At 40.9% G+C, this 23595-nt stretch overlaps 1 protein-coding gene across 1 annotated transcript in view; it reads right to left on the bottom strand.

Annotated features, from left to right (window-relative positions):
- Positions 1 to 19903: 19903 nt before the first annotated feature.
- The window catches only part of SLC35E3 (solute carrier family 35, member E3), a 4820-nt gene continuing 1128 nt past the window's right edge, over positions 19904 to 23595 (bottom strand). The window contains exons 2-5 of the mRNA XM_009997765.1: positions 23389 to 23499; positions 21690 to 21848; positions 20650 to 20732; positions 19904 to 20180 (exon numbers count right to left, since the gene is read on the bottom strand). Of these exons, the coding sequence (XP_009996067.1) occupies positions 19994 to 20180; positions 20650 to 20732; positions 21690 to 21848; positions 23389 to 23499 (540 nt within the window). The 3' untranslated portion in view covers positions 19904 to 19993. The remainder of the gene's footprint in view (positions 20181 to 20649; positions 20733 to 21689; positions 21849 to 23388; positions 23500 to 23595) is intronic.

Below are 23595 nucleotides of genomic sequence, written 5' to 3' on the forward strand. Positions count from 1 at the left end.
GGCCGCTCCACAAACACCGCCGGGTCGTGGCCAACAAAACGTGTTGGGGCTTGTGGACGGGCAGCGTGCGAGGAGACGGTGCTGGAAGAGCAGGGCTTGTTGCTGACGGCCTGAGAGACTCAAATGTGCGCTGCAGAGCCTCGCTTGTACTGCAAACTAAAACGACACAAACCCAAACCAACAGGCAGCCCTGGGTTACAGGCAGGAGCTGAACATGCCCCTCAGACACCCGCGCATGACAAGGCCGCAGTGACACCTTCGGATCCTGGTTTGATTTGCAGTGCTCGTTTGTGCCTTGTAAGTTGTTTCTTCACCAGTGTTAAGGAGAGACAACTAGGAGAAAACTTTGCAGCCAAAGAGAATTGGATGCCATCATATTGTCCTATATTCCTGTCATATCCCATTCTATAATTCTTAATACAAGTATAGGATATTTGAAAGTATGTTACTTTGATAGGTACTTACTAATTCCTACACCTAAACTACAACCAGTTAGTTTTCAGTTGACTCCCTAATTATCAGGTTTTTTATTTTGCCCGTGGTGACATTTAAAAATTTTATTTGTACAGTGAAAAGATTTGTTAGAGAACACGAGCACTGCAGATAGTGTTTAAAGATACGCTAGAGCAGAGTGAGCATGATGCTAATTTTCCATGGCAACTAACTTGTCCAAACAAGCCGTGGATAACTGCCTGGACTTGTCCTTTGGCCAAATATAGATTCTCAGCAACCATTGCACCTTGTAAAAATTCCAGCAGTGTTTTAAATCTAGATATCTGTCTGATGACGGATTTCCAAGATGAGCTTGTTAACTCTCTAAGCATAAAGCTCAAGGTCTACTGGGGGACAGCGAAGGATCTGTAAGAACTTCACAAAGCATGCTTTACCTCCTGTTGGCATTGGAGTCTCAAGGCAAACAGAAATCTGGTTTAAGGGGCATGTCTTGCTACTGGCAAAGTCAGATACCTGCTAATTTCCACCCAGTACCTTAGTTCTTGAGATCCTTAGCTAGTTAGCTTCATCATCAGGAGGAAAAAAAGCATTTGAAGAACACTTGAAGGAGCTGGGAATGTTTAGTTTGAGAAAGAGGAGGCTGAGGAGAGAGCTCATCAGTCTCTAGAACTACCTGAAAGGGGGAGACTGGGTGCTGGTCTCTTCTCACAGGTAATTAGCCACAGAACAAGAGGCAATGGCTTCAAGCTGCAACAGGGGAGGTTTAGACTGGACATTAGGAAAAAACTTTTCACAGAAAGAGTGGTTAGACACTGGGATAGGCTGCCTGGGGAGGTGGTTGAGTCACCATCCCTGGATGGGTTTAAGGGTTGTTTGGATTTGGTGTTGGTGGATGTGGTTTGGGGGAGAACTTTGTAGAGTAGGGGTGATGGTTGGACTCGGTGATCCCAACTGTCTTTTCCAACCTGAATAGTTCTATGATTCTATGAAATCACCTATACACAAAAAAGCAGGAGGATAGAACCAAACGGCTACATTCAGTTGATGTAACATTGAACAGCAGTATTAGTGATGTTCAGTCTTGATGTGGCATGAAACTTGTTTAATATAACAAAATGCATTTTAGTGAACTGAAGAAAACCAAAAATAGAGTGTTTATGTAGTTATTCCAAAAATGTATTACATTATTGAGCTTTGTCTTACGCACAGTATAATTTTGCTAAGGCTTTGTGGAAATTAAGGTGCTTTTTAAATTAGCAGTACATTTTCTACTGACCAAGACTTCCCAGAATAGTGACTGGGACTTTCTTTTTCTACTTTTCAAGCAATAAACATCTCGTGACCAATGACTTTGAGATTAAATTGGAATTCTTTAAATAATAACTCCTCATACCGATTCATTAACTGCTAAGGATTAAAAAAAGAACCAACCCAACAGTTTCAGTCTAGAATTTTTATCAGCCTTCAAGGACAATCTTATCTTTCAGACGGACTAATCTCAAGTCATGGCAGGCTGCGAGTAAGTAGAACATGCTGGGGGAGACGGGGTGTTTTCTGACATGTAGTGCTGTGCCACCTCTGTCCTGTTTGTCACTCGTTTGTCTCTAATACAGCATATGCTATGTCATCAACATGCATAATTACTTTCATATGCTTGATAATTCAGGACAAGTTTAATTAAGAAGATTTACTTGAAGAGTGAGTAATAAGCTTGTATAGTTATGAGAGCTGAGTCTCCCACTATTTTAAGATTATAAAAAGAAAAGGAGACATTCATTACTGGAAGCTTGTGTATTTTATTTATAATGCTACAGAAAATACCTGGAGCTGACGTAGCCCAACTGCTTTAACTGGAGAGATACACTTTATAACTAATATGGTATGAGACCATTTGAAATATAAATTCGTTTCTAACTGTAGACGTTTCATTGTTTAATGCTTGCAAGCTAAATTCTTTTCTGAGTTGGATCTGTCTACCTAAAGGAGCATATGCCAGAGGGAAGATGGGTTGCTGTGCTGCAGGGGTGCCCAACTCAAATGAACAGATGGACTGTTAAAGACAAAAATTTCAGATTTTTGTTCCTTACTGTATTATTTTTTTCTCCAAAATGTCCTGGATCCTTCCCTGGATCCTTCCCTGGATGCTGCCTCTTCAGCATCCAGCATGTACATGAAATGGTCCAGAGTTCCCAGGTGCTGATCAGAGCCATGGGTGGCCAGGGTTTGTCAGGTCTCATCTTCAACCTGTTTGCTGCTTCTTGGCAAGCAGGTGGGTTAACCTCATGTGCTGTCTATTAGCTGCTCCCAGACAAAATAAAAAAAAACAAAGGCTCTGGGGCCCTACACTGTGCTGATGCCCCCTTTCCAAAGCCTCAGGTTGCGCGTCTTGGTAAGACAGAAAGCTGTGAGCAGGCACGTACTGCAGAATGTCAGGCACAGCAAGAGGAGAAAGGATGCTGGGATGCAGCTGGGGCATCCGTGGGTTAGTGGGGTTGTCTGCTGCAGCCGTGACCCCACATGGCAGGCAGTGGGTCAGCACACTTCTGTACAAACGCAGGAGGAAGAATTTTGTAATTTCCTTGACATTCCTGTTTTGCTGTGTAAGAAAAAGCACACTGATAAGAAATCCACGCACCAGTAACAGCATATTCGGTTCGGAGAAGTTATACTTCAAAAGCTAAAGCCTGCTTTGATGTAGAGGACTCTCAGTACCACCAGCAGAAACTTCTTAGTATAAATGACACCCAGATTCTACTAAATGAAAAGGGGATGCAGCCTTCCTGGGGGCAATTTTGAAGAAACAGTAACGACAAGCAGGAACCAAGAACAAGGCTCACAGCAGCAGTGGGAACCCAAAGACCACACATGATGCTATTGCAGCTGTTTAACAGGGAACACTAAGCTGTACTTTGCTGTTAACCTTGTGTTTTTCTGGTGTGCAGGAGCTGTGGTTTTGAGCTGCTCTGCATACTGGGTGGCACAGCAGGCATTCTGCAGCTTTACTTGTGTGTGTGTCCTCGGCTTGACTACCTCCAAGTATTTTATGGGTGGTTTAAGAGATGAGATCAGCAGTTTTCTACATTTGCATAACTTCAGATTCAACCTTGTTTATTATTTGAAAAATGTAAAATTACTTCAGGTGGACTGGCAAAGATGGTCTCAAACAAAAGGTTTTTCTAGCAGCTCTCACCTCCCTCCCACAGGCACTCAGTTCAGGTTTGCCCTGCTCTTGAAAGCGTGTAAGTACAAGCTGCTTCAAAACCACCTGAAGCTGGAACAATCCCGCATCAGAGGACAGCAGCTCTTCTGCTTTTGTTTAGTTGGTGTGCACATTCCTTTGTGCATCTGGGAGACACTGGTAGTCTGTTTGCCCAAATCTGATTCCTATTTGGTAGCAGCTCAATCAGCCACAAGCAAAATTAAATAGAACAATAGCGTATGCCTTTTGAAGCGAGGCCAAGTGGCAAAAATGTAAACCAATTATCTTGAACTTTTGCTTAGAAGTACTCAATATCTAACACAAGATGAAATGTTCGGCTGGGTTTTTCACCTCTGGTTCTCTGTTTAGTCCTTGCTTTTGGAGCACATGGAGCGATTCTAAAGGACCAAAAGGCAAAACATCTCAGTAAGAGGCTCTGCTTACTCTCAGTACTTTTGGTTAAGAACATCACTGAGTCAAATAAACTGTTTCTTCTATTCTTGCTAAGCAGGAGTGAAGTATGTAGCCAGATTGTGACCTTTTCCTGGTCTACTAATGTCTACCTGTGAAAATTAAATAATGTAGTGATATCTCCTTCTGTAAGAGTACTTGATTACTTGTAATTAAATTAGAGGAGGCCTCAGTTAACAATGGTTATCTGCCTTGTTTAAGCAAACTAGGATGACCCCAGTTCAGTTTAGAACTGTTGTATTCAGTATTCAGTTGTCATTCAAATGTACTATTCACTCTAACACAAACCACATTTCTGCTCAAGGGAGTGGCCCAGAAGGGTGTGTAGGGTGTGCACAAGCTAATAGGACTCACAGAAGGCTGAGATGTTTTTCAGAAGCTCTTGAGGAAACTGTTAGAAATTAAATATAGTATTGTTTTTGCATCCTAGTTTTAGAAGCATTAGGGACAACCTAGATCTAAGAGAGGCTGAGAGCAAATGTGGCATGCAGTCCAAATCCAGTCTGTTTGGGTGCTACAGATGGACAGAACTACAGCTGATGATGAGGTCAGGCTTGCAGTAGTCAGGCTGTAGTATGGGCTAGAGGAGGGGGAGACAAAAACTGATTGGAACCGTCTGCCGGTTACTTGAACTGTTTGTTGCTAACAACAAAACCCAGCAGGGTGTTATATTACACAAACAGCTGAGCACGTATCTCCTAGAATTGTCCCAGCCTTTCTTGCCCATTTGTCCACATCTCCCCTGTATGCTCCCATGCTTGCTTTCTACCTACCTGTTAAATAAGGAATATATCCTTTCTTTTGGAACACCAAGTTGCTATACCATCTTCCCTTGCAGACCCCTTGTGGTCTGCTCCACAGTTTAATGTTTGGATGACAGAGCTGTACTAACTGCTCTGTGACTTTACTTGACATGGAAAGAGCCATCCACTCCTGAGAAAAGCATCAGCACCCTCTTTTTGCTAATACAATTTGTTTTGCTTGTGAATTACAAAATTGCCTTTCTGCTGCTGTCAAATGGCTCTCTACTTTTGAGAGCACAGCTTTGTCAATGAAGTTTTTAACATACAACTTGCAGCACGTACAGTGAAACAACAATGCTAGTAGCTAGACAAGTAGGTTGGAGTGTTAACTAGAGGTATTTCTAATGCCTGGGGTAGCCTCAACTTGAAATCTGGAAGATTAGCATGACTAGTTTCCCTCCCAAGAGTCCCTTGCCATCACAGACATCACAGGACTATGTTATCAGTCTTGGATGTGTATTCCAAAGCCCACTTCAGAAGTGGAGTTGCTGAGGAGTTTCCTTGAGATTAAATCTCCCCCAAATCAGATATGGATGCATATACCTCCTGAAATAAACTCTTATACCTTGCTAACTCTTCCTTTTGAAGAGTGCTGTTGCTTTTCTGGCTAAGCAATCCACATTTTTCTTTATGCCCTCTTGATTCAGGTGGATCTTGACCAAATTTTGCCTCAACACCTAATTGCTGGCATGCAACTGCTTTTTGCCAAGCAAGCAGTTTTTTATAGTGTCCAGTTGCCTGCCTGTGAATTAGTTTGAACTTGTTTGAACAACATCCAAGTATGGAATATTCATGCCATTGAAACAAACTCTGTGGACTGAGGGAATAGCAGTAACATCAGCACAATGTATGGGAAGGAACTGGTGGAGTTTTACTAGGAGGCAAGCTGTATCTGTGATAGTTTTGTCACCTCTCTGACTTCTCTGACTGATACACAAAACTGACGTTTTGCCAATCTGGTGAAACGCAAAAACTTTGTTATTCACAGAGAGCCTGGAGCATCTGGAATCACAGCCAGCAAATCAACCCCAATGCCACTTTAGACCAAAGCCAAGAAGAAGAGTGAATCCGTGGGCTCCTAATAGTCAGTTTGCATGCACTGCATTGCTTTCTTTTGTACACCAGCCAAACAAATCACTGCTTAACTTTATGTCCAGACAGTGGTTAGGTTATTCAATCTTCTTATCCTTTCCACTTCAAAAAGGTGGTTGTAGTTGGTCTGACTGAAAGACTATGGGAGAGAAAAGGAAGAAAAAGGCAGGTTTTCTAGATCAAGAGCCAGTGCATAGATGTACAAGAATAACAAGCTGGCACAGTAGAAAATAAATTCACCGATGAATCCCAAACAGCTACAAATTTACACCAGGTTTTCCTTTCACACAGCTGGCAAAGTCATCTGCCAGACCGCACTTTCTATCTCAAGCATATTGAGCTTTACACAGAGAATAGGCTACACTAGAGATGCAGTCATCTTGAAGCATGTGGTCTTGTGATCTTTCAGATTTGCATAGCATAACAGATAAGCAGTAAAGTTGGGTTTGTGGTTTGGGTTTTTTAATTATTTGCTTTCAGTGGTATATTAGTGTTCCGATTTAAAAAAGACCCAAAGGGAACGAGATTTACACATGACATACAGAGGTTCCTCTTTAATTGCCCTAACATCCAGAAAGCCTAGTTATGATATAGTTGTAGTGGGCCACACATTATACTTTCATCTTAAATGATCTTTCCTCAGATTTCTTCTTCGTAGTAGTTGTAATTGGAGGTTTTAGATTTCTGAAATATCTCAGAACTTGCATCCATCATTTTTATTTATGGCTGATTGTGTGATTTATTTCCTCCAGTCCACATAGATACCTTTTCTTAGTTGCATCTCCACAAAGAACATAACTAGTCATGTTGCTCTCCATTGGCAAGAACCTGACAGGATTGTCAATGTATGTTATCAATATGACACAATCATATTAATGAATGTTAAGGATGTGATGAAAGCTGTTTGTTCACTGATGTTCTTAATGGTCCTGTTTGACCTGTTCCTGCTATTGGTCCTCAAGGTTTGTCCCTTGCTCTCACAAAAACTGCCTAAAACATGGAAAGCAGCTGTTGAGCCTCAGCTCAATTTGGGCTCCATCTCTGCATCAATTGTATCAATTTCCCATCTGCAGCTACTCACAATTAATCTATGGCTCCTTTTTCCTGTTCTGATGTCCATTAAGAAAGGGTTGTGAAAGTAGGGACTAAACCTCATCTCCCAGAATGAATCATCTACTACTGTCAAGGGAAACCGAAGCAGGAAATACATTTATGATTTGACAGAACAGACAAATGACCCTAAATATCTTGGAGATCCAAAGATCTCTGCAAAAATTGTCTTTCAATGGCAATCTACCATAGAGAAAATGCTCCATCTGTGGAAGATTGTGAGACCACATGCAAGGTCTCACAGGCACCCAGACTCTTCCAAAGTCCCAGACAACTTTAGGGAACTGAGCTGGCTAAGAGAGCTTGGTGTTCCTGAGAGGAGCCCTGTGACCCACAGAGATGTGGTGGGAAGTTCTGCTGCAACAGCCTTGATGACTAATCTGCTTGTGCCAAACTGTGTGGCAAGGCCTTGGGACATGACAGTCACAGAAGTCAGGGGGAAACCTGTCATACATGTTTTCTGCTGTCACAGCTACAGCAAGAAACACTTAAGATTTTGGCATTCTGGAGTTCAGGTGCCAGGCAGTGGTTGGGATGACCAGCACTGTTCTGAGGTTCTTTTTTACATTCACTTCTGAATTTCTCAACTTTGCCTCCTACAGTTTTTTTTCTGCCATTACTGCATATCCTTTGCGTCTTTTTCCCCTCCATGTCATTGCTAATTTTCAGATTCTGTTAATACTTCCACAATATATTTAATATATATACTCTCTAGACATATTAAAAATAGTTTCATACAAAGAGCTTGCAAACTATTCTGCAAATACTCTGATGTGTCCTCATTTTTGGTAATTACATGTGAAAATGTTTGTAGAATTGGATCAATAAGGAAGTCTATAGCAAGAGGGTTTACTCCTTTTTTAAGTGTTTTGATTTCCATATATTTCATACCCTGCCTTTCTTCTTGTATTGTAGATACTCAGTTCTTCATGGCTTCCAACTGAAAGCCAGCTGGTACTGGTTTCCAGTACGTGGCATTTTTCAGCCTGAGGAGGACTCTGATGCACTAGAGGAACTTGAACAGGACAGATAGTTCTTGCATGTAGCTTGTTTTTGTTACCAGAGTAACTTATTTTTTTAAAAATAAATACGAAACAGGAAGAGCAAGGGGAATCCCCCAGCCCAGCTGCCCTACAAATTGAAACCTCTTTCTAAGTACTGGTGGGCAGTACAGATCAGGATAACATCCACAGCCTTATCAGGAGGGCAAGGTTTGGAGAGAGAGAGGAAGAATTAATCCAAATGGTCTATGAGTTTTTGAAGGATGTGTGTGCCATTAAGCTTGTTTTTCTGCCACCTCTGCTGGCTCCATTAACTGTTCTAACACATTCTGTTTACCAGCCTTAGATCACGCTGGCTTTGTGAGGAGGTTTGTCAGTGAAGGTTCGTTGGTGATTTTGCCATCTGGTGGAGAGAAGGGTTTTCTCCATCTACAGTATGCAAAGAGAGGCTCTTAAAAATAAACAGAGAAAACTTCTACAAATTCATCAATGCTACTGGAAAAGCAGGACACAAACTAAACTCCGAGTGCAGATGAATATGCCATGCAAAATATTGTTCTGTACTTTTCTTTGGTTCCACTGAAGTATTAGTATCTCAGTTATATCTTTCTTGCACAGAAAGCAAGCCCATGGACTTCTCAGTACTCCTTCATTCAGCTGGTGTCACCGTGTCCATCTGAGCACTCAGTTTAGATCACCCCTGTCGATTAAAAATTATTTTTTAGTGGTGAGAGCTTTGATTCTGTGCATTTTTTTTGGCAAGTTTCTTCTGCCTTTCTTTGTGTACCTGGAGAAATATGCAGGCACGGAGCTTTGACTTCTGACCAACCTTACTTATCTTAACACCATTGTTGTTCAGATATGAGCCAAGGCCAGAGGGGCTGCAGCATAGTAGAGCACTTTGAGAGAGATACATCGTGGCAGGGTTACTCACAAGGGAAAAATCCCACATCCACTGCTGTGGGTCTTTAAGATATTGCTGCATCGTGACTTGGCTGTCAGAAGACAGTCTGCAGTTTCCACAGGTAAATAAAGCAAGCCTCACACAAACATATTCAGAAATGAAGTGCAGTGGGCTGTTTGAGAGTACATGTCTTCTGGCTTTCAGCACGAAAATAAAGTTTAAAGAAGATTCATGAGAACACTTGTTTTCCCCAATATCAGCTGAAGGTCTGGTGCAATACAGAGGATCCCTTTTAGCCCATAATTGCCTATTCTGATCTTTAACTCATTCAATGCAGGAAATCCTAGGATGTCTGATTTCCTCTTTCTTACTGGATGTGATGTGAGAAAAGATGGAGAATCACTGATTTGGGCCTGTCTTACCCTCTTCCTGATCCCTAACCAGCCACATTATCTGTTATACCTGCTCTGCTCAAAGAAACCTATCAGTTGTGAGGCTTAGTCAGCTGCACATGCACACTAAAAATGGTTGTCTTTAATGGTGAAAGAGTGAAAATTCAGCATGCATTTCTGTGGCCAGCATGCTGCTTCACAGACATCTGTTCCCATTTACCTCTTCCATCCTTCCACTGCCCCTTCTATTACATTGGCAGTGATATTTGTGTATCTGTTGCATATAGTGGATAAAGAGATCTGGCACACCTGAGAAATAATGCATTTTATTCTTCAGATCAGTTCTTTGAGGTAGTCCTGAGTAGCTACACAGGGGCCAGCTCAGGACATCACTGGAATGGTAGCAGACAGGTAGGCAGGGAAGAAGTTGGGAACTGCTTCAGGTAGCTTAGGCTAGCTGAAGGCTTCACTACTGAAGGTGAAGTTTACAGAAATCTTGGCTGATTTCAGAGCTGTGAAAGAGGTGTCCTGTTCTTCTCCTTGTCTCTGAAAGAATGTCTTGAGTCCACTGAATGCCCTGTTGAAACTATGGCCTTGCCAGGTCCTTCGCATTCCCAGCCAAGTATTTCTTTGAGATGGCTTTGGCTCATTTGACTACAGATTTAGCTGATCCAACAGCAGGGTATTTACTTTTCTTTGATGCTAGTATGTCAGCTTGCCTTATCATGTAGGCACATGAGCACATGGAACATCACCAGGAAAGCAGCAAGAACACACAGCTGGAAGGAGAGAACTGGAGATGGAAATGAGCCCTTCTGAAAGCACGGAGCCATTCAGTGGTCTTTCCCTTATCATCCAACCACACCTTGCATGACCTGCTGTTAACTGCAGTATCAGTTAACTGAGCTGATAAGCTCCTGCAGTAATCTCCCGTGAAAGAACTGGGTCCAAATTCCCAAAAGTTTCCCTCAGGTGTTACTTAGGGAGAAGTTAAAGGGTTCAAATTACCACTGATAGTTACTTTAGCTAGCCCTAGACAGCTTTTCCTGTGTTGCAAAGGAGCTGAAAGCTTTCTTTGCAAGATGAGTTGGGTTGATTGTACTGATGAAGACACTTCTGATGGGAATTTGCAGGCTGTTCTGTTTTGTAGCTCATTTGCTCTGTAATTCAAGCTGAACCTGTTCTGTGAAAAGTTCTTTGGAAATGTACCTCTGGGCATTTGTAGAGAGCATGTCTCAGCTGCCTATTTTGCATTCCACTTGTGCAAATACTAAGGAAATTTCCTTTGTGACAGCAAATACACACATTTGACTGCTGGAACGTTTTCTTTATGATAGAAGATTAAGTGAGACCCTCTTTCATCTTGTAGCTTATCTTTCTATCACTTTCAAAGCTTTTCCCCACATAGTTCCAAAGTTATGGTCTTCATATTTCTTGGCCTACTAGCAAGCATAATTTCCTGTTATTACAGCTTCCATCAAGCAGCTCTAGTAAATAAAGTTGCTCCAGCTCAAGACATCACTTCCCTCTGCTGTTGAAGGTACTTTCTTAGCAAAATTTACTGCCCTTGCAACAGAGTAAGTCAGAGGGATCACTACCCGTATCTCATGGGATTCAGTTCACAATCTGTAGTGTTAAAACTGTTACTCAAATGATTGAATGCAAGGGAGAGCACAGCATGGGTGCACATTCCTCTTTGCTGAGGTAGATAGGAAAGGACCATCACTGGAGGAAGAGAAGCTGCAAGTATCTGGGGAGCAGCACCGTCTCAGGCACTGTCAGCGTGTGCACACAGAGTAAGAGTCAAGAGTCCTTTTGGTCCATGCAGCCATACAATTATTTTATACAAGACCAAAATGATGACAGCAGTAAAACTGTTGCTAAGGGAACTTTATAGTTTCATCTATGCTTTACGGATGGGTATCAGTTCTCATTTTTAACTAGGTCTTGGTTTCAATTTTCAATGCAAGCATTGCCTCTTTAGAGCCTGATGTCTCTGGCTTTTGCTACAACTCAATACTGTCAAGCCACTTGTGCAGAAAAGTCTTTCCAGAAGTGTGTTTCATTTCAGCCATTTCTAACCCCAAAATGTTTAATCCCGTTAGTCAATCAGATGCCACATTCTAAAATCATTTCTTTAGATATCTTCGCATACATTGATTTACATACATTTTTCAAAGGAAACTCTGGAGATTAGGGGACTGCTTATCTTACTTTTTACACAATGAGAACACTGGGAATACTTAACTACAAGGTATTTAAATCCTGGCTTGCTTAGGAACAAGTAACTGGTTAGAAAAGTAAGTAGCCTTTAAAAATAATATCCCAATGATTTCTGATTTGTGTGACACCCTGTGAACTATTACAGGCTCTCAAAAGAGCAAAGCTGTTTCCACAGAAGCAGAAATAGCTGATGGAGCACAGAAGGATTCTGCTAAATACAGCACACTGAAAAACAAGTCGAACAGACAAACCTTCCAAAGATCTTCCCTTTATTCAGAGGACAAGGCAAAAGAGAGTTGCCAGAACATGGGAGGCTGCAGAGGCAGGCAGAGCCACCTAGTCTCCCAGAGATTTCAAGACAACTTACAGGCATGTAAATATTTTGCAGAGTACTTGAAAAACCTTTTGAGGGATTCTGGCAGGGGCACTGATAGTGGTACATGAAAACAGGATTTCTTGCCGTTTTGTTAATGTGTGAAACCTCCTTCCAAACCTGCCTTCTGATGCTGGGCATGTGGACATGACATGTTGGATACTAAGAGGTGTTTCCCTCAGCCCTCTTTCTAGCCGTGTGGTGTCACTCTCTTCCCTTGTCCCAGCACGGAGACTCACTTGCCTGCACAGCACGGCGTGAACTTGCTGTCTGAACCAGCCATGGCCATTCTGCCTCACAGAGGGTCAGATGTATCTCCCAGTTCAGACAGATCAAGAAGCAGAAGCAAGCGCCAAAGCTGTGATCATAGGGAGGAGCAGGACGTGCCTTGAAGCAGTAACACACCACTCCACTGACTCCACCATCTCATATAATGTGTGCTAAGAGCATGTCATTCACCAAGTCTGCTAGTTACCAAAAGTTTCTGATTTTCAAACTACCTATATTTTATGATCCCTTTTTCATCCAAGATGAGGTTTGAATGACACCCAAGTACAGTAATCTTTCATCTAGTTCTATAAAAACAATTAACTGTGAATGCTGAGAAACCCAGCTCAGTGCCAACCTCCCATGTGTCCATCCATTGCTTCCAAAAAAGTGGGTCTCTGGGGAATGGTACTAGCTAAAAAAACACTGATACATTGTTAATGCTGATCAGAAGAATCGTTTTACCACTCAGGAAAGTGAGATGGTGTGTTTTCAGAAATGTAATTGCCTGAAGGACGTACCACCGTTGTTGGATTCTCCTCGCAACTGGATTAACAAATAGGAAACCAGTTTTTGACTAAGCACCACAAGAAATGCATTTAACAAGTAAACCACTTTGGATCCCAGAAGACCTTAACATTGTCTTTTCACTCCTTCGAGAACACTGCTTTATTTCACAGCAGTTGATGCTGTATAACACTAGCAGATTTTCCATTCAGGTCAGAGACAGAATCTTGAGTGGAATCAATGTACACATACATAGATAAATTACAAGATCTTAATCAAAGTTCTTAATATGCAACTTCAGTGTATTATAAAACAAAACCTATTCAGTCACACCAGTTAAGTTACACAACAGAAGATAAAAGTGTGCAAATGGTTTCTTTTTCACCAAAGAGTAAGGAGGATTAAAAAACCATTATGGACAGAGTAAGGAAGCAGAACTGTTGTAGCTGACAATAGAACAAGGACCCAGTTTCCTTGTTAAACAGCATACCTAATTTAGTTGGAGACAAAAAATAATGTCAAACTTGTCAACTATGCAGCTTCATTTCTGGAAATGTTGAGCATATGCCATTCTCCATTAAGTACAACTGAAAGGGAATAAGTTCACATTGAAAAATCTGGCTGTACTATTCAGATGACTGATCATGAAGTTAAGCATCTAAACTTAGGCCTTATATTTAAAAACTTGCCTAGCTGTAGATGTGCTGTATGCTCCTCTCAATTGTCTCTTAATCCCCTGTCTCACTTTTTAAAAAATCACAGCTACCTCTGTTCTTTTGTCCCAGTAGCCATGATTACTCCTCATGCTTTGCCCGAACAGAACACAGCTCCTTTACACAAGTTTGCTTCTCAGCCTCTCTTTTGTAAGAAAGTAAAAAATGCAACTGTTTTCTCTGCTAAGGTCATGAAAAATTACATTCTTGTGCTGTGCTTCAACCAGAGATCTCCACCCTGCATTTCCTGGATGTGACACAGCTGCCTGCAGTTATAAAAATAATCCTGCTCTTTTCAGACACACTGCTAGCCTGCATGTGCATCCTTGCCTGTGCTGGTTACCCACAGAACCGTGCTGGACTTCTTGGACCTCCTTAAATATAACCATGTGCTTTAAAAAGAATGGTTTGTATTCATACTCCAGTGAAGCCACTTACAAATCTGAATGTATCTTTGCAATGCCAATACTCAAGTAACCTTTGGATCATTCTCACTACTTGTTTTAAAGATGTAATTTACTTTCCTTATATTATGTTTAATCTCTTCATGCCTGTTCCTGCCTTTCCATTAGGTACTGAGCTAGTGCAGATGGGAAGGCATAGGCAATTCCTGAGCTGGCAAATTACTTCTCAATTCAGGTTAACCTGACTCCTCCTGTATTTTAAGCAATTTTTATTATTTTTTTTTTCTGGATTAGAAGGCAGTCAAGGGTCACTAGGTTAAAAAAAAAAAGGCAAAAAGCAATACTGGGTAAGGTAAATATATTTATGTGAACAGTGAATATAATTTCTGTTTCAATTCCAGAATTCCTTAAAACATGGCATAATTGTACTTTATACAGAAAGGGCAGACTGAAACAGGAAAGGGAGCTTTCTTATGCATCTGTTAAAAGGAAATGACAAAAACTAAAATTTGAAAGGATTTGTAATGGCCTTGCAACTAAAACAATGAAAAGGGATCACATTTCCCCTTTCTTTAGTTCTTGTTGTACTGCAGATTTTAAGTATGACTCTTTGGGCTAGGTTGGATCCCCTACAGCAGGGCTGACTGCTGCAGCTACATGAGGCCAGGGAGTATGTTCTACTCCCCAGGGTCCAACAGACCCTTCAGCTACTGGAGGAAGACAGGAGCACAATCCAAGCCAGTTAGGTGAAAGCAGAAACAGTAACTTCATTTAGACAAGCTCTGTAGGGAAAGGGAATATGTTTTCATTGGACCAAATGATACAGCTGGAAACAAGCAGACCAGCTTTCGGGAACACAAACCCTCCTTCACCAAGCCCAGCGTCACTGGGCGAGGGGGAGGCAGAACAATAGCTCCCTTCTCTCAGGAAGGTTACCCATCGCTGTGGGACGAGGCTGGCAAGGATTTTATGCTGTCTGAATCCAGCTATGCATGTATTTATTTATTTATTGCATGGCATTTATATATTCAATTTTTATATTATTAAAAGCAAGTTTGTCAACTATTGCATCATTAAAATAATTTTTCCAATTCAGCTCTGGCATTCTCTGCAATACTTGCTGGAAGATGAACCCACAGCTCTCCCCACTGCATAGAACAGGACTTTTGGTAGGATATCTTCTGTGTCTTAGAATAAGATTTCTCATTACCAAGACTACATCAGCTCCTGCTGATATTTTTTCACTTCATGTTCTTAACCTTCTGTGGGTGACATCCAAATCATCTTCGCAGCAACTCAGCTGTCAAATGGAAGGCTAAGACTGCAGAGAGAGCACCAGCAGGAAGAGTGCATTTCTATGGAGCATAAAGCTGGTGCTTGTGTGCATCTACCTTGTTGTAACAGTAGAGAAACAAAGACCTGCATCTTTACAGTTAAAGAGTGAAATTCTTGCACAAAACAAATGTTCACTATATTCCATCTACTTTTAATTTATTCAACTTTCTTTGTTTTCTTATTAAACAGGGAAGTTGGGTTCTGAATAGCTGGCATAAAATTTGAAGAAGAAAAAACCTGTCACACAAGAAAATGCCTGCAAGTCTGCAATTCAAACTCTGCATCTTTTAAAGTCCAGGTAAGACACCAACAGCAGAACTGGAAGCAAAACAGACATACTGGGAGAAAAATCTTATGGAAGGTGATTTGAAGGACACAGACGTGCTTTCCAAATTCCCTGAAACTGCAGGCCTCATGTTTGTTGCTAAAAAGATAAAAAAACAGCCCAGCCAGACTGAGTCTTCTTTTTCCCTTCCTAAGCACGCTGGTTAATTTCAGGCTGGACTTTTCTAATTCACTGCTAAATATATTAACAGTATGTCAGTGTTTAGTGGCACAATATTGCTCAAGAGCAATCCCCTTCTCAGCAGCCCAACTGTATAGATGTATACAGACAGCTATGAAATCCATCATTACCTTTTGATAGATTTTAAAGAAGATGTGACAAAAGTAGACATGGATTAGACTTTAGCTTTACTCCAAAATGTCGTAACACACCTTTCTGAAGCTCCTATTATACAACATATTATAAAAGTGAGATTTTTACCATAGTACTTAACCAGCATTGACTACCACTAATATTAAAAAAAACCCACAAAAACACAAAAAACACCCCCCCCCCAACATTAAAAAAACCTATGGGTAGCCCAAACAAGACTTTAATGTTGATTTAGCCCTGGGCCAGTACTGGGAATTCATTTCATGAAATGAAACACAGAGAGGATACATAAAAAAACTGAATAGCAGGTCTGTCTGGAAGGTAGACTTGCTGGCAAGACAAATCTCCTTTTCATACATGTAAGAGCCGCAAACCTCTCTCCTTCAGCCTCGAGCCTGTGAGAGTAGCTGCTCACCCATCCACAGGAAAACTCCTCTGGCACAGTGCCCTAGAGCCTGCCAGAACTTAACAAGTCGTACAAAACCAGATGCCAAAATCTGTCAAACAAATACTGAGTTACTGAACAAGTTAAATGCAACTCAGTTTTAAACTGAGCATCTCTTAAGTGATGACATACATCCTGTGGAGAAAATGAGAACATCTCATGTATGTTGTTGCAAAGTGTTTTCAGGGACAAGGTTAGTAGATCCAGATGATTCTGGATTAAAATATGAGTGACTGCTCTGATTTTTAAATGGCATCCTGGTATCTAAATTAACTTTTCCACTGGAACTACATTAATGGTAGCTTTTTAAAGTAAAGAAAGCTAATACAAGCAGCAAAGCACCTGATAGCAGAAAAGTACCAAGGTCCATCTTGTTGCCACAGTGTAGTCAGATGTAGAATATCAAGTAAAAACAAAAGCAGAAGCACTGGGGTTTGTACAGCGTGGCTCAAATTGCAACAGCACATACAGAGTGATGATGACCACACACTGTTAAAGTTGCCAAGCCTCTGATTTCTCTTTCAGGAAAAACAAAACAGAATGAAACACATATAATTAGCAGGAAGACATTAAACTGATAAAGTAAAAACTAGAATAAGCAAGTTTTCCACCAAGTATTAGTAATTTTTATACAACTCTCTTTTACATCAGAATTTAAGTTTGGCCAAGTATGTTATCACAGTAAAATCATCCAAATGGCATTTTCCCTTACCCCTTTCCTTTGTTGTTTTACCATCTCTTGAAGAAAAGTTCAGTCCCCCTAACATGTAACTTGACAGATACCTGCCTGTGAAGGCAGGAGCTGGCTGGTGGTAGTTCCTCTGTCATCCCAATAGTTAACTTTATTTTGCTCCTGGCTGCCTTCCCAGTACCACTGGGAGCGTCAGGACTTCTCTGCTGAGGGGTGGGGAAAGAGGTCTGAGGGGTGAGGGAAGCATCACAGCTTTAGCATAAGGAAAAAGTGAGGCCAAAGAACCTCAGCACTGGGGACCTTTGTGCAGGACAGAGAAGGAAATGGAGCATGTGCAGAAACCGAAGCATTCAGGAAGCATTTATGTGGGGGAAAGAGACTGGGGTGAAGGAGAGCCAACAGCCAGTCTGTCAGTGGGTGAGTGATTGCATGTATACATGTGGGTCCCTGCATTTGCCCAGGGGAGGCACACAGCCTCTCTCATTTGTGTCATTAGCTGAGCCCCAAAACATGCAAACTCCTTGAAACACTTCTACAGACAGAAATCCAAGTAGCACCATTTTGTCTTATACACACTTAGACCAGGAAAGTGTATGCAGCCCCAGCAAAGATGAAAAAGGAGAACAGCTTTCTCCCCTGCAATAAGGAGATACCAGTTGAGTGATTACCAATTTATTCCCACCCTACACATGGTATCCAAAGAAAAAATACATACAAAGATCTATTTATCCCACAATTACACAAGCCTCCTTGATTTAATACTTTGAACTACACGATAAAGTTCAAGGTACTTTATTTGTTAGATACAACTGGTAAATCTCACAGGAGGATTCTTGAACATATGAAAAAAATCATGTCACTTAAGTGACCTCCACAATTTACACATTCCAGCAACAGATTGTATTTATAATGTATGGTTTTAATGACACTGTTAACTTTCTCTTGCATATCTGCTCCTATCCTTAAGGATTCTTTTATATTGTCAGACATGGTTGTTTTGTTCATTCTACCACTTCATATCTACATAAGTCTCATCCCAAATATTGTTGTCATACAGGCTTCTAGTTCAGTTGTTCTTTTCTGACTGTAAGAGTCTTTGCAGTCTATCTACATTTTAGAAGAACTTGTGCACAGCACAAATTAATGCAAATGGCTTTCTCAGTGTACATACTGAAGGATATGCATCCAGATATGTCCTGTCTGAACACAAGTTTCAGTAGTCCAGGCTGTGTCTTTAAACTAACAATAGATTTATAAAAACATATAAAAAAATTATCCTTGGACCAGTACAATGTCTAAGACACAGTTGGTAAAGATGTAAAATTATTCAGGTATTTTTAACTCTGAAATGATATAGAGTATTATAGTGTAAACTTAGGTTACACAGAAAAATATATTTTTCTTAAATCAAAAAATGTAATAGAATAAATAAAGCTTGAGAAGATCTGCATTGTTTCTTACACAAAGACTTGTTAACTCTATTGTAAAAAAGTTTAAAGGAACTAAGCATAATTTCTTTTGGTGGTTGGAAAACTTAAAATACCTGTTTTTGTTCATGTAATTCCCCTCCTTAAATCTGCTAGAGGTAAATGAAGATAAAACAAACCTCAACATTTAAGGATTAAGATACTGCAAATAAATTCCAACCCTGCAAACATATGTTCTCACCAGATTTACCAAAAGAAGTTCTTTTTTCCTTCTTTTTTTAAATAGAACAGAATTCAACTTCTCCTTCCATGCTGTCAAAATCAGTGCTTGATACTGCCATAAAATAATTTTTAAAGTGTTCCTGAATTAGAGCACAAGCAGGTCCCACCTCACACTCTTCAGTCACTTTGGTAAGTTTCCAGGAACTGCCTTGTTGAGGAAATGCTGCCTACCTGGCACTGCCCAGGCAGCCCCTGGGCCTCCCCCTGGAATAGTGACAACAGACAAGGCTGAAGGTAATGCTTAGGGAAAGGTGTGGGAGACAGGGACATGGGGCTGAAGGCAGGAGAGAGAACCAGGCAACCCTCTTGTCCATTAGAGATGAAGACCTTTTTGAGGACTTCTCCAATAATATTTTTAGCATGGATGTCTGTGCGCAGGAGCTGAAAAATATTTGGCTATTACCACAAAATCAGAGATTTTATTAGGCTCATGAGTATTTATAAGATCTCAAGTAAAGCCTTGGTTTTGGCACAGAGAAAATGATAAAGCAGTAACATAAAACATGAATGACTTCACTGATGTCCTGTGAGACCAAAATAAAAAACTTAAGATGAACCATTTAGACATGACTTTCTACTTTTCTATAGCTTGGCCTGCAGCTTCAAGTGTTCCAATGTCTCCTCTTGTCTCTCTCCACCCCTAGTTTTATTTACTTCCTTCAGTCAAAATTAATCATTTCATCATTCAAGTTGAAGTCAAACATACACAAGAAAGCAAACAAAAAATAGGAATGAGTTTGGCAGCCCTTTTTAAAACTACTGAACAAAGGATGTTTCCTCTTCATCATTCACCAGACAAAAAGGAGGAAGAATCACTATACACCAGAACATCTGCATAAAAGTGCCTCCAAGTTTCTTCACAGCAGCAATACTGGCATTATCACAAAGACAGGATTCCTTTTCTTCCTCTCTTGCCATTTTATAACTGGAGCCATCATGATCTCATTTGGTATGGAAAAAATATAGTTACTTCATACAATTTCCATAGCAATTTGAAGTGTGCTTTTTTCTCTTTTAAGTTACCATTTAAATTTAATTAAAAGAACAGGAGAGACTGAGATGGCAAAACCCCAGCATTTTGCTATGTCTGTTTGTTTGGTTTAGTTACAAAGTAATGATCCTGCTGGTTAAACAAAAACCATAGATCTAAACGAATGAGGGCAATTTTGTACATTCTAGAATCAATGCACATTTAAATACTTGTTTTCCTTCACAATATTATTAATCTCCAGAAACACTTGCTTCATGGACGCTGAGCCAATTTACTCTTATTGCTTTCCTGCTCCTTAAGCTTGAAGTGGGTGTAAGCTAAAATGCCCAACAATGTGCACACAATCCCAAGGCCTTGATTAACAGACAGTGGATCCTTAAATAAGAGGCACCCTCCTAGAAGAGTGATGCAGAACTTGAAATGTCCAAACATGTTATACCTAGATATCTGTTAAGAATAATAGCATGTATTATTTTTTTCTGTAAAAAGAAACACTTAGGAACTTCATTAATTCCACCCAAAGCATGCAACGGTATGTCACATTGACTTCAACTCACACAACTTCCCAGCATCTCTGCAGGTTGTGAGAATTAACTTCCACCTAAAGCCTTTCACCCACTGTACACCACAAACCAATGGACGCACCAACACTTTCTCAAGGTAGCCAAAGTGTGAGTAAATATTTTTTGTAGTTATGAAGGTCAGTCTGTAAGTTAACTGCCATTATCTATCTAGACCCTGAAACAAGAAACAAAATCCACTAAAACATGATGGTGCTTTTCCAGCTTCATAATTTCAGATAAAGCAGGCAGGTCACCAAACAATTTTCCCCACAGTAAATCAGTCCCAAAGAATGCTAAGATAATTCATCAGGAAATAGGAAGAACAACTAATGTTACAAAGGATACGTGACAGGTGACGTATTTCCAATGATCCAGTAAATAGACAAGTTTACCATGAAGGCTATTACTCCAGACAGCAGTACCATTATCTGTGGATTAATGGACACAGTCAGCAATCTGACACGCTTTTGGCCACTTGTAGGTACATTTCAGGTTCTTTCTTTAGTTTCCTTTACTTCTAAATGCAGAGTATCAGGCAAGAGAAACATAGGGAGAACAAACCCAGAAAGAGCTTGAAATAGGTACAGACACTACTGATGGGGGGGAAGCAGCTCAGGGTACAATGTCCACATATACTGATAGAACCACAAGCCTTTTCTCCTTCACTCTCTGTGAACATTTAAGAGTGATTTGGGAAATCTGGCTACTCATATACACAGAGGTTGCATTCTTTACCTTTTGAGACAAAGTCTACTTTGTGACTACGGTCACAACAAAAACTATTTTGGAATGTTATCTGACTTTATTACAGTGAAAACTTGCTATCCCATTCCCATACACTGCAGTGCCACAAGAAACAACCCATCACTGAGAGGCAGGACCAGCAGTGGTAGGAATATGCCACTGGCTTTTTTTTGGACAGAAGGATAAAGAGAGCAATTACAGCCTTCTTGGTGAAAATAAAGTAGCAATTCTAGAGAACAACAAATACTGGCATCCTTCCAGAGAACAGGAGTTAAGAGTGTCAGAAGTGAACATGCTTATCTCTTTACTGAGTGGACAGCAAGAGCTGGAACTAGGGCACTTACATATTTTTAATTTAATACACTAGGGGAAGCTTCTGGATTTTGTCAGATTTTCCTGTTGTTCAGATGCCCTCTAAACAGAAACAAGAATAAGGAGGTAAATCAATTGACAGAGACTCCTCTAGGAGGAATCAGGGCAGACAAAATAAGGTTGTTTGTTTTTTCCCTCTTGCACATGCCCCTCTTATCTCTTTATAGCCAATAACTGTACAAAAATCTGTTTCACAATGAAACAGATGTTACTATAAAATCTAACTGCATCAATAACATTTAAATCAATAAAGCAAATAAAAGCCTTACCACAGCAGAAAGCGTCCAGGGCCCAAATATTCCCCCTTCTCCGAAGACTGGCTCAAAGAAGGGTATGATGAACAACAACATTGCTGAGGACATTGGTGCCTGATAGTACAGCAACTGCATGGAGTTTACCTGCAACTCATGCTGCTTAGCTCCTACCCACTAAAACCAAAAGAGAAAGATGTTAAACATGAGGAAAAAAAACCCATAAATTTAAAACTTGAGCAAAAGTAAACTGACTACTAACAGAGAGGGAGTCTCACATGGACAATACTAAACAAACAGATCCTTAAGCATCATCTTCTATATTTGCCTAAGCTGAGGCCCATGTGTTGCTCTCTTGTGAGAACATAACCCATGTGAGGAGAAAATCATATGCAGTGGCAGTGAAAAACACCTGGGTGCCTAAACCTTCCTTTTCCCTTAGCCTGAGCAGAAAATATTATATTTGAAGAAGAATTTAAAAAGTAGCAGAGCTGTGAAGAAAATGCCATCTCCCTTTTATTCTCAAGATACATTCCAGATCCTGTCTGTGATGGAGCAGAGCACCTTTGCCTAAACAAAGATCTGCTTTTGCTCTTTTCTTCTCATCATCCACCACACACAAGCTAACAAAACCTGTAAATGTTTGGCTTTGACAGTTTGTTCCAAATTTACTGGATTTCATTTCAATATTGACTATAACTTGGGTTTTCAATGTAGCATGCTTTCAAAGACAACGTTTGCTATGTATGGTTATGTAGATAGATGATACAAGGAAAAAGATGGCTCTTTCTATCAGACTGAAGAATGAAGTTTAGTGCTTCATAAATCACATTAATTGGTAACATGGGTTCCAGTATATAAACTTGCTAAGGTTTTTCGTTTGTTTGTTTGCCTTTACTTACAGAATAATTTCACTCAGTTACTATAATTCCTCCAGTACACACACCAACACAAAGTTATCATGCAGCATCTCTCCCTCCTCCTGCCCCAGAACAGAAGAGACTATTATTTATCACCTTGCACACTACAGGTCAAAGAGCCTTGCTGCTTTTGGAGGCACAGTACATCTGTCACTAAGACACTGACACTTAAACTGATGGTGACTATTGCATCAACATGGCAGGGGACTCCAATCTGGGAGGCTTTTATGGTCATGGCCAATAATGAACTGGTAAGTGCGATGTTAAGAGTGGAAAGGGCTTAGGCAGCCCTTGGACGTGCCTATTTTTTCAACCATAATCAGAGAGAAAGGTGATATTGTGCATATATATTAATGCATCCTCTACAGAAACACCTTAGACTGTTTATAGTCCAAAATCAAAGGAAGATGCTGAATAATAGCTCAAGAATAAATAATGGGATGAACTGAAGGACTGGAAAACGTCCTTTCTAGGGAAAGGCTCAAATACAAGACAGTTGCTTCAGCAAGGAGAAAATCTGTGCTCCCTAGAAAATCAGAGTTTTACCGATAAAGCCACCGTTGAAATAATGCTCGTGACCCCGTTAAAGATGACACCCCAAATTCCTTAAACAATTCACCAAGGCTTGTGGTGGATCACCGCAATTTGTTCGTTGTTGTTTTGGTGGCTTGGTGTTGTTTTGTTTAACAAATAGCAGCGTCCGGAGGGTTTCCCGGAGGGCAGGGGCTGCCCAGGGGCGAGGGACCCGGGGGACCCCGCACAGACCACCCCGCACAGCACCCCCCGCCAGCACCCACCACTTGGTAGAGGGAGGTCACCAGGACGCCCAAGGTGGCGAAAGCCATCCCGAGGAGGTTGAACTTCACGTCGTAGTAGGAGTTGAGGAAGACACCCAGCGTGATGGGGACCTGTGGGGAAGAGGAGGGTTCGGGCCGGGTCCCTGCCCTGTTACCCCCGCGCCCCCAGCCCCTCTTCCCGCAGAACCTCGGCCCCTGCCCGCCCCC

Source organism: Chaetura pelagica, unplaced genomic scaffold (genome assembly GCF_000747805.2).
Source record: "Chaetura pelagica isolate M959 unplaced genomic scaffold, ChaPel_1.0 scaffold314, whole genome shotgun sequence".
NCBI lineage: Eukaryota > Metazoa > Chordata > Aves > Apodiformes > Apodidae > Chaetura > Chaetura pelagica.